Here is a 12,320-nt window from a genome sequence, read left to right on the forward strand (position 1 = left end):
GGTACGAGATGGAAGAAGGCCGAGCTAAGCCCGCGGGTGTTCGCGCTAGGAGCGCCGATCGATAATTGTTTCTGTCTGTCGTGCGGAGATGCACAAGATGCATCTGTCTTGTGCGCGCGGCGAGATTGTAGAAAGCGTCCGCGTCGCTCGCGAGATTTGAAACCCGTCAAATAATATTAACGAAAGAATCGGCGGCATATCCGCAAGAATTACACTGAGAAATCCATTTAATTGATTCAAAGTAAATTCTTGTTTGGATATGGACGAATAAACCCGTGATACGTGCGATATATTGTCGCTCGCGGGAGGCGATTGTCCGCGATTAGCTGACAACATCGTGTCGGCTGTCGCTAGGCACGCGCGTTATTTTCCTTTTATTGTATTGATATTTTCGTGTCTTAGAAAGGCGAGATGGAAAGAAAGATCCTCGGGAACTTCTGAACCCGATTCAGTACGCTTCTGCATAGCTTGTGACAAGACGTATTCGTGATCGTGCTACGCGTTGCTCGTGCGACCTCGATTGCTCGTCGTCAATCGCAATTTATCCATTGAAATACTTCTTTATAATAACTGCGTGCGGTATTTACAAAGTTTACCGAGTGTTATTGAATTTGCTTGCACACTTTTAGTTCTTGTTAACGTTTCTGAGAGTGAGTGCGTCGCGGAACTCTCACGCGTGTGTTGTGCCCCTTCAAGGAAGCAATAAATTGAAGAATCATCGTGTTATTGTTAATGCACCGTTGTGTTATTTTGAATTGAACTTCACGCTCACAAGAGACTCTTGTTCACGTGCGCACACAAAGGTTTGGTTTCCTGAAATCTTTGTCACTTTTGTTTCCGAGAACCAAACCACGGGGAAAAAATGTTTGGTCGAATTCACCAGAAGGTGAACAAACCAAACGCGTTTTGGTTGAAGGAAACGGAATTTCTGGTTCTTACGGCCCAGATTTCGTTCTTACAGCCAGAAATTCTCTTACCTCCGACCAAACTTTTCTTTCCATATTTGGTCCAGAGAATCAAACCTCGGTTCTTATAACTAAAACATTTGTCCGGCCATATCCAAACAAGGAATTAGTTTAAGTCAATTAAATGGGTTTCAGTGGACATACGCGAGCAAACGATACGAAGACGCTCGCGTCGTCGAGCGAAAGTCGAGTCGAAAACAGAGAGCCGCCCGCGGCGAATGGAAGCGGAGGGTGGGCTGGCACGTACGTTTTCGCAAATTTCGCCTAATTGGACAAGCGCGAGGAGATCGCGCGCTAAGATCGTCGCGTGTTCCTACCGATCGATCGATCGATCATTCGCCAGGGCAGCACGGGTGTGGTCGAGCGGCTCCGCCGCCTTTTTTGGCCGAGCTTCTCGCCACCCTGGTAGCGGAGCTGAGAGGACCGATCGCGAAATCGACCCGTCGACAAACTTTTTGCGCTCTTTTCGGCCGAGCAGCTTTGCGCTTTCTTCGCGTCGCGTCGTGTATGCGTTAATGACAGGCTGTGTCGGACGGACCGAAGAGAAATACTCGTGATAACTTCTCGGTTCGTTTTCGAGCGACTCGCGCGGCGTGCAAATGAGAGAACGTTACTTCCAATTAACGTTGATTCGGTGAAACTTCAGGACGAATATAATCTGAAATCTAATCGTCAGTTGAAAGCGGGAAGATCTAAAAAAAAAGCTACCTTCTCTCAGCGACAACGTGGCGAATTTCGCGCGCTCGCGCGCGCTTTCGAATCAATTCTCCGAGCGTTACTTCCGCAGAGTCGTGTAAATGCGAGGATATCGCGGCGAAACCGTAGCGACGGGCGGCCGAGAGAGATCCGCTCGTCGCTTTTCCCATTTTCTCCGAGCGGTTTCTCAAAATTCCTCCGAAATTTATCGCCGTCCCGGCTCCGCGACGCGCAGAATTTCCCTCGTTCCGCGCGGTCACACGGAGCGCGCCGTACTGTCCGCCTCCTCACCGCGAGCACCCACTTTCCCGCTCGTTGTAGCCGGGTGTTCTCTCGCCGCAACACGGCGTAAAACGGCTCGTAAGGCTGAAGAGAGAGAGAGAGAGAGGGAGGGAGAGGGGTGTGTGACGAGCACCAAGCATCGCCGCCACGGCGGCGGAAACGAAGTCGAAATAAAAGATAAACGTGGCAATGAAACCGAGTAGCAAGCACCGCGCGTAGGCGTGTACTTACTGATGCAAGGCGCAATATGCGATCTGCTTTGCTGGTAGCCCCTGGCGCATCTATTGCAAGTAGTACCGGTTACACCGTCTTTGCAGGGACACTGGCCGGTGCTCTGGTTACAGGTCTTTCCAGAAGCCCCGATCGGATGACAGTCGCACGCTGCAACAAACCGGCCGCTTAGTGGAGGAAATAGGAGGGGACTCGTTGAGATAGGAAATGGCCACTCTTAAACAATTATACCCTTCAATGTTATTTTTTTTTTTAACCGCGTTAGCACGTTATTCAGCTTGCTCGTGCATCCTCTTTAGAGATCTCTGCGTGCTGATTCTGTACTTCGACGTTTGCTGAAATATCATCTCTAGGTTCAACGCGTACCTTAACGAAATCCGTTATTCCTGAAGTTTCTATTCCCGGAGTTTACTTCGTCAACATTCTTGATTGCTCGGTATTAGATGTCGCTAATTTATTTATTTATTTATTTACAGCATAAACGGGAACGATTCTCTTTTTAACACAAATAGAAGGAAATAATAGGACAAAAATATATAAAATGGCAATAAGAACAGGAAGAAAAGAAAAACAAAGGATTTATATTTCTATGAGTAGCGAACTTAATTTGTTCCTGAGCACACTTTGAGACATATTAAACAGATAAAATCAGAAAATTCATTAGCTGGCATGCTCAGGCTATTAATGGATTTAAATCACCCATATAATGTTCGATGATACGAAATAAGGAGAAAAGTGAATACTTTTTATATTGGCAATCTAAATTGGCATTAATTAAATTATGCAAGAATAATAAATCTGTAATTATTCTTCCGTGCTTCAAAGATACGATGTGCATCTCGCGTTATAACGGTTGATAATCATGAGATAAGTAAGACATAGATTGCCCGATAAATAACTGACGCGGCGCAAGAAATCATGTTGTACATGTTCGATCAGAATACATTGATTATTTAAATATAGCGGCCATGTAACACTACAATATTCAAGTTGCGGACGAACCAGAACGAAAAATATAATAATCTAATTGTATTTGTGTTAGGAAAATATTTGCCATATCTAAAGATGAACCCGAGTTTCTGATAAGCTTTAGTAATAGTTTTACGAATGTAGCGATCAAATGATAAGTCACCGTTAAACCAAACACTAAGGTTCCTAATAGAGCTAACCGCTGCAAGCGAAAGGCCCGCTAGAGAATGATCGTAAATAAGCGAATTTTTTTCGACAAACTCTAGAATGTAACATTTATCCATGTTAAAATTTCATCCATTGACCACACAGTAAAAAACTTGATGTTACGAACGGTCCATTCAAATTTCCGTGTTACTTTAACAAGGTGGGTATATTAAAAAGTAATATGTTACAAAGTGAATATAGTGATCTAACATATATTTGTTTACTTTTCAACGTATTCCGCATGTTAAAGTAACGGAAATTCAGTGGACTGGTTTCTTAAAACAAAATTTTCTACCGTTGCTCGGAAGCATCGAGATCCCTTTGAAGTAATACTGCGACGACGTCTGCGTAGCATACTTAGCTTTAGTTTCGAACGAAAAACGATTAAATCGAGCACAGCCAGTACGTCAATGATATCTTCATCGTCTCACAAACTGCCTTGAAACGAGGTGACGGGTTACCCGGTGAAAATTTCACGTCGAGGTGTAACCGGAGTACACGAGGCCGAAAGAGAGCTTTAATCAAGCTGCCTGTCAGATCCGCTCGCGTCCATATTAGTGCGTAGCGCGCTCGGGTTTACCGTCTCGACCGCATCTCGTTATGCCGCGGCGCACCTCCTCGAGATACGCTCGTTCTATTAAGAAACAACGCAGATAGGCGACCCGGAAAATGATGGAGATAGTCAAACGGGCGTGACGATCCGCTACCTGAAATTAAGATAAAGCGCGGATTTACATGGCGCCTGTAAAGGGACCCCGGCTGCGGACCTCGATAAACGAAAGATCTCACGCGGGATAAAAGCGATTCATTCCCACGAGAGCGCGAGGCTCGTTCGCGCGCGCTAAGAAGACCGGCTTACGGGAGTACGCTCCGGCGGGCGTCGATCGAATAGCGAATTTCCGAGATTTTCGGCCGGGATTCATCGCGGAAAACTTTCCAAGAGCCACTCCCGCGGTATATATACTCGTCCGGATCGAGCGTATTACCGCGGATATATGTTTAACAACGCGTCTCACGCGCGGTGCCTTCGTTCAATCGGACGGCTTATATATCACGCGCGCGCCGCAATAAAATATCGGGGAGAGCGTAAAACGTCCGGCAGACGAGGTGTCGCGATAACTTGCCGTCGCGCCGCTTTTACGCCCGATACGTCTCTCGGGCCGCGTCAAACGGTGCTCCAGGTGTAACGCACGGTGACGGGCGCGAGCCGCGGCTCTTGTCTCTTTATCTCACAATTAAAAGCTCGTTCCACGTGGAAGTGGCACGCCGCGCGTAAATGTGTGTCGTGCACGTAAACTATAAGAGGGGGACTCGGCTGGGATGAATGCATTCCAGCCTAATCCTAATCTTGCGTAAGGTGGGGAGAGGGGGGTGCACATGAGATATTAAAGGGCCCCCTCGCGCGGCTGCCTCGCGACAAGATAGATGCTGGACGGGGGGAGGAAATCCTGTGATGGGTCATACCGGAGGATTGATGAAATCAATCAGGCGCGCCACCACGAACGGATCGCCGTCGAGGCGTGCTTTAGAGAAACCTTAACCTCCCCTCGAGAACGCGATGATGAAGGGGACGAGGAGAGAAGAGCTAATAAATAGTCGCGTTCAGCCGCGCCGAATATTTCGCATAGTTTTGTACGAACGACACGGCATGCTTGCCCTTCTGAGAGCGTCCGCTATTTTCTTTCTTCACAGATGAGAACCGTCCGTTTCTTTTCTCGATTCGGGTTGGAAAATCGCGGAATAGGTGTCGCAGCTTACGACGGTTTTCGTGCTTCGAGCGTGATACAGATTGAAAAGATTAATATTAATAATGTGGGTAAAATTATAAAGTAATAACACTCAGGAGATTTGCAAAGGGGGAGAAGCAGAGAGGTAATGAATAAGATTGATTTATTATTATAGTTTGACGGTAACAGGTGTTATACACGGATATTGTGGGGAACGACGCCTCCTCGCCGAGTGGGCGAGAGAGAGAGAGAGAGAGAGAGAGAGAAAAAAGAAAGAGAGGGACCACCGTGCGGGTTTTTCGCGCGTAAATCATGGTGAAACGCAAATAGCGAATAATAAAAAAGCGCCACGTAGCGATAGAGGCGTGCGCACACGCGAGTTATCATAATTATGCAAATGCATTAACATTCCGTCTCTCGGGGTCTGCGCGCGTCGCCGGCCGCGATTTACAACCAATAATCGCAACAAAATTGCGCTCATCGTAAAATAATAACCCGGCTGATTTACGGTGGCCGCGCGTAATCAGTTGTACCGGTGCATCGTTCGTCCTCCCCATTCCCCCCTCTCTCTCTTTCGATCTCTCTTTCTTTCTCTCTCTCTCTCTCTCTCTCTCTCTCTCTCTCTCGTAAATCGCGTCGCGCTGATAATACGGGGCGATGAAAAACTTACGCCGCACAAGGGTCGAAATTAACAGCGACGCGCGCGAAATCGACCTCGTCGTTCAACGTGCGACGAACGACGATTCGAGTGTTAAATATTCGAGCGAATTTTGAATATTTCAGAACATCGACGAGAGAGGGAACCAGTCGGGACCGGTTTCTCCGCCGATTACAAACGCGGAAAATCGCGGAAAAGAGAAGTACAGATTTAGTTAGTGCGCTATCGTGACGTTTGCGTTGTTTATATTTAAAATCGTGCATCGATGAAATTAACCGAGACATTTCCTTTAATCAACTCAATCACGAGTAAATACTAGGGATAATATTGTTCGGCATATTCGAATCTTCGAGACTTCGATATCGGTTCGACATTTGACAACAAAGTTCGAAGATTCGAAGTTGAATTACTCGAAGCTTCGAAGAACTCTATTCGAAGAACAAAGCGAATAAAGAAAGCATAAATAATAAACAAGTTTCATTGACTGTATTTTAAAAAGTACACGTTTTGCCGTCATATATAATAGTATAACACAATGCATGGAAAAATTACATTCTTTAGAATAGTAAATACTATTTACTATGCGTACAAAACGAACAAACATACTTTCCAGTTTAAGTTTCTTTCCTTAGTTTTCCTTCAGTTTTAAGATTCTTTAAGTTTTGAATATTCAAACATTCGAATATCCGAATGTTTGAATTTTCACGCTTCAAAATTTCATTATTCCAGTATAATGCGTCGAAGAATCGAAAATTCGAAGCGTCGAAACCTCGAACAGAGCCGAAGCTTCGAATGTAATGTCTAGTCCTAATAAATACTCGACTTTTGCCGCTAGCGAATCGCCTTCCGAGCAACACCTCCCAGATTTGTAGATCCCCCGCTCTGAGATAACGAGATTAATTAAATTCACGATTTTTGCGACGTTATCTCTCTTCTTCCGCAGAGGCAGCCGGAACGCGTACCTTTTTGGGAGACCTCACCGTTTTGTTAGAGGGCCGCGCGATTCTCGGCGCGGTTAACGAATTCTAGGTACCTCATGCCGAGATTCGCCGGCGATTAGAGCCGGACGCGTATCAATTAAACGGGACGGCCGTTCCCGCTGCTCGGGGTTGATGAGAGTAGCCGTGGGACACAAAGTCCTCCGTTCGTTATTTTATCCCCCTACACACGACCCTCCCTCCCGCCGAGAGCTAATTGTATCGCGCGCGCGAGGCGACGTCTCGCTTAAATTTCCGTTCCCGGCATAAATTACCATCTGCTTCGGGACGAGGGCGGACCCCGAAAATTAACGGGGCACACGATTCACATAATTCTTAATCGTCGACGCTGCTGCCGTCGGCTTGCGGACACCGACGCGCGCGAACCACTCGATCGTTTTGCGATCGCACTCTCTCTCTCTCTCTCTCTCTCTCTCTCTCCCGAACGAGCTTGTCGCCGAGTTGCGTTCTTAGACGACGCGCCATCAAAATCCAATCCAGGCCAATGAGAATTTTATTGCCGCGCTTGTGTGTCTTCGTGATTAGCGTCGTGATAAATTGGACGCGCGAATTTAAAGTGCTGACGGCTGACGCATTCGCGAGACTTGCGTTTCAAACCCGACGACGTGGCGACAATCTTCGGAGATTGTAATTTCGTCCCGCGCGTTTGACGTAAGAATCCTTCTTTAATTACTCAAAAGCAGAACCACTCGTGGACTTGAGAGCTATAAATGCCAATGGACTGACCGCTCGAGGTCACCGTTGAGCGATTTCCAATTTTATCGAGAGAAAAAGTAAAGACAAAGTTGAAACGAATTTTTAATATTTGTTCCCGTCGAATTGATTAAATAAGGCTACCTTTTTCATCTAGGTAAGGCAATCCCAATCATCTGTCATAATTATTAATCCATTTCCGCTTAAGTGAATCTTTTATCCCATAAGGATAGGAGGAAACTGTTTTTATGTAAAATTCTAAGGGGATCAAATGACAATGTCCAATTATTTTAATCCGGGTTATATTCGATATCCCTGCTAGACCTCTTAGACACTTTCCTTCATTCCATATCGAACAGCACCGTACACTCTATGGATGGTACAAACCGGCTTCTTAAATCGGCTATCTCTTCTCGATTTAATAATTTCAACGATAAAATTCACTTTTATCATATGTCACAGTTTTCACTTAGAAGCTCCGTTAATAACTACTTGAACCTATAAATAATCTTAAAACGTTATACATTATATCATTATAATATATCCTTTTATGCTAGCATTTTTATTTAGTATCTTATAAGCACCTTACTATTTCTTTTTCCGTTTATTTTGTCTATCTTTATTACTTCATTTGTCGAGCACGTCGCACGAAAGGAGTATTTCTCGCAAACAAATAAATAAATAAGTAAAATCACGCGGACGCTCGGAGGTTCGAGCGGACAGTCCGATCTCCTCGTTATCTGTCGAAATCATTTCGGAGCACTTAGTCTCTCGAATTGCACGACGAACGCCTTAATCAACCGCGAAGTCGGCGCGCGCGCCAGCTCGATCGGCGGCGCGGATTGCAGTTCCATGGCCGCGTCGTGTCACGAAGAGGTCACGGCGCGGCTGATTGGTCACGCGGTCTCGTCATTAGAAACGTCATAAACGGCGATTAGAGGCGAACTCACGGCGCGGCTCAAGGATTTCCGCCGCGGGATACGAATCGCTGCTGTCCGACGACGACGGCTACGTTGGGAACAGCGTTCGACTTTCGACACCTGAGTCGCCGTAACGGTTGTCTCGTGCCGGCGCGACTAGTCCCCGGAGACAAGGAGTCGTTTGTTCCCTCGTTACCGGCCCTTTCGTTACCTATAAATTCGTTATGCAACTCTTGCCGGGACGAAAGCGGCGGCCTGCGCGTCGTGCCGCGCCGCGCGTGGAATTATGCTCGAGCTGGGATTCTCGGATATCGTTGAAATCGATCGTCACCGTTATTGCAACGGTATCGCGCGTACTGGAAAAACGGCCCGTCGACGGAGAATCGGTCTTTTCCATTTTACTATCGCCGGCTTGGCGCGTGTGGATAGGTACGAAACAACGTGGCCCGGTGACAGATAGCCGCGAAGTCTCCCGAAAACTGTCGTCTGTCAGTGAACTCTCTCGTCGAAAAAGATTGAAGTCCATTTATATGGAAGATGATAGCCGGGAGTCCTACTTTCAGGTGAAGATTCCGGTCACGCATACACACGGCTGCGAAAGTGTGCGTTCGAAATCACGTCGTTGCGCAATAATGATCCGATGTTTTTTTTCTTTAGCAAACGTCTAATAAGCAACGATACATTTTTTTAGAATAGGCCAATAAGAGCTAAGCACGACTGTTGAGTGCGAATATATTCATTAATTTTCGGAGGATGAGTTTTTAATCCGACGTTCCGTCAGACTTTCAACGGAAACGCGTGCGTGCGTCGTCGCACCGTCGAACATGCTTATCCTCCCAAAATGACAAAATATACTCGCACTTACCAACCGTGCTTGGCTCTTACTGTCCTGTTCTAATTTCTAACATTTGATCGTACATCATGAGATAATAATACTAATACAATAGAAATTCTTTTACCGCGCGTGGACTTTTCCTTATTATGCGCGTCCTATTTCTGATTATCATGATTCATGGTGGCGCATGCGAGACGCAATCTCGAATAAATCTAAGCGTGAAGAGGTACTAATGGGCGTATTCCGAGGGGCTGCGCGCCGGCAAAGAAATAACGCGAGCACGCTTGGCGCGCGCACAATAGGCGCGCAGCGGCAGACGGCGACCGTGGCGGACGCTATTAATGCCGGTCTGCTCGTCGCGACAAATTATAGAAGCACTCGAGATCGCGCGATCCGGCGAACGACCGGACGAAACGCGGAAGAGGCGAGCCGTAAAGTTAATAGTTTCCAAAATCGGCCCGCGCTACCATACACGGCCGCACGGTGCGTCGCGGTAAAATGTGAAACGAGCGTGATTTACGAGACGCGAACCCCGCGCGTTTACCTCCGCCTCGTGGGTGTCTCGGAGTCATGTTTATATTAGCTGGCAATAAGCGACGCGCCGGTATGCTCGCTCATTTCGCGGGCGTAAATGTGAGTTACTGCGCTTCCCGGCCGCGGACGCCGATCGTTTCGCGTTGACCCTTCGGGAACGCACCTGAATACTGTCGTCGTCTGCCCTGGCTACTATGTGCCGAACGAGCCCGCAACAAGCAAGTTCGGCTCACGGACGAAATTAACGGCCACTGCGAAACGCCGTTTTTTTCAGTCTTCCCCCGGTGTTTTTCGCCTGGCGCGTCGCTGAACTTCCGATTCTTCGTGCATCGGAGATGTCCGCGTCGCGAGTACAGCGGTGTCTACGATGAGAATTTAAAGCGTAAGACCTGAGGCTTTAAGCCTTAAGCCGTAGAAAATTGACCAATCCCAATTGATTATTCTTCTCACATTCGATTCGTGATTGGCCAATTCCCCGCGGCTTAAGGTTTAAAGCTTAAAGTCTCGCGTCTTAAATTGTCACTGTAGGCACCGCTTAAGGGAATCCTGGAATCGTCCTGTTTTACCGCAAATTTTTCAGTGTTATGCTCGTTACTGGCTGCACAGGAAATTGAAATTGAAAATCCTTTTGTCCAATTACAATACACGCATTAATGTAGACGACGACGGTGGACTTTATTCGAAAAACGAGAAAAGTTAACAAGTCATATAACTTTCTTTCGAATAAAGTCAACCGTCGTCGCCGACATTCAATTATGTATTGCAATTGTGAAGAGAATTTTTAATTCTGTGCAGCCAGTAACGAGCAACGAGTATAGTGCTATACTAAAAATCTGCAATATAACAGAACGACTGCAGCTTTTCTTTCAACGGAACGCGACTTAAGACACGCGTGTGATTATCGAGAATGAGCTTGAAAGTAATTGTTGTCCAGAGTTATGTCGTAATTAAATATCTGTTCGCAGTGAAAAGTGTCTTAATGTCGCGGAATATTTCGTTTTTTAAATGTTACAGAAATTCCTCCCCCTGAAGAATCGCCTGAAGTTCCTTCGAGTCTCTCCTTTGTAATCAAGTTTTGCGGGAGTACCTAACGAGATATATCGCTTAATCCGTTAACAAAGCGCGCCACACGCTCTTATGAGCGCGCTTAATTTCATCGAAACACATTTACGTGCGCATTCATCGTCGCTTTGCGCCTCGGGAACTTCGTGCGCTCTTCTTTTCCGTTTCCGTCTGTTTTTTCGCGATGTAATTTTCTCGCCGCCCTCCAGCGAAATGAAACTGGCCGGGTCGCAGGTATCTACGTAACCGTTCGCTAAAACGACGCCTCGGAGAGAGAGAAAGAGAGAGAGAGAGAGAGAGACCCGAGCTCGTTCGCCGACTCTTCGAGTCATTCCCTCCTTCGCGTTCCTCCTCTTACTTCTCCGTGATTAGCATACCGCCGTTCGTGAAAATACTTTGCAGGTAAGGGTTATCGTGCCTCGGTGTCCGCGGCCTAATAGTGATGTCACTTCAGCCGGTAAAACTTTCGTTGACACATCCGTGTGCTCGCGCATGAAATTACGTCTGATACATCCTCGTGATAAATGGAGGAGGTAGGATACCGAGAAATTAGAAGCCCGGTGCCGTTAACGGATAATAGATTTGTCATGTGTGCCTTTCATTCGCGTCATTCCACGGCGGGACATGCCGGCGAATATTAATTCTCAATCAATCGTCCGCATCTTAAATGAAAATCCCATTGCGGATGGGACGTGTTATGTTATGACACACAATCTAAATTAGAAAGTATAAAATAATATTGCTGAGATAATTGATCGTGCTTATATTAAATTGGAAATTCTCCGGGGGCGATTGAAAAACTTCTTTAGAAACTCTCTTGCGAATTTCCTCCCGTCATCAATGTCCTCATTTCGCTCAGGATCGACGAGGTCTCCTCTCTTCCTATCTTAAAAATTAGAATATTAAATGTTCGATGACATTCGCCTCCAAAGGATGATGATTGTCAGGAATTATCCGGCGAATGGATCGAAACACAAGAGCCGGTAAATGAACGTCGACATTGTCGTATCGAGTTTCTCGTGGAATCTCAGCCGATGGATTTCCTTCGCCGCGGCAGAAACTGCAGTCTCACGCGGGATGAAATGGAAATGTGTCGTTAAATTGTACGACGCCTCGTGAAGTCGTCAATTGCCGTAATTGCCGCTCTTTCGCATCATCTGCCGTAAGGTCTCGCGCTTCCGGCTCGGCTTGGCTCCGGGCCTTGCTATTCACGCCATTGATGTCGTGAAAGCGTGAACCGGTCCCTTCGACAACGTCCTCAAGATTAATCCGTTTCGCGGAAGCGCAAATGGTCCCGTCGTGCTCCTACTATCGAGACCGCGGATTTAGTTCTTCGGAATCTCCCCTACCTGGCCCAGGTTCGTCGAATTCAGGACCGCGCGCGCTTAAGCTTTTTTTCTTTTAATTTCCTTAGTAATATGATAAAGCTAATGGCTCCGCCGCGTTTTTAATGGCAACAAAGGAAGTCGTCCCGAGAAATCTTCCTTAATTAAAGCTCCGATATAAATAGCATGAGAAATGTGAGGGGGGGAGGGGGGGGGGG

At 46.7% G+C, this 12,320-nt stretch overlaps 1 protein-coding gene across 1 annotated transcript in view; it reads right to left on the minus strand.

Moving 5' to 3' along the window:
- LOC106748393 (netrin-1-like) overlaps nt 1-12,320 on the minus strand; it is a 213,122-nt gene that overhangs the window by 42,548 nt on the left and 158,254 nt on the right. Inside the window, exon 3 of the mRNA XM_014626848.1 lies at nt 2,175-2,324. Coding sequence (XP_014482334.1) covers nt 2,175-2,324 — 150 coding nt within the window. The remainder of the gene's footprint in view (nt 1-2,174; nt 2,325-12,320) is intronic.

This window comes from Dinoponera quadriceps, unplaced genomic scaffold, assembly GCF_001313825.1.
Source record: "Dinoponera quadriceps isolate SergipeBrazil2010 unplaced genomic scaffold, ASM131382v1 scaffold2183, whole genome shotgun sequence".
Lineage (NCBI taxonomy): Eukaryota > Metazoa > Arthropoda > Insecta > Hymenoptera > Formicidae > Dinoponera > Dinoponera quadriceps.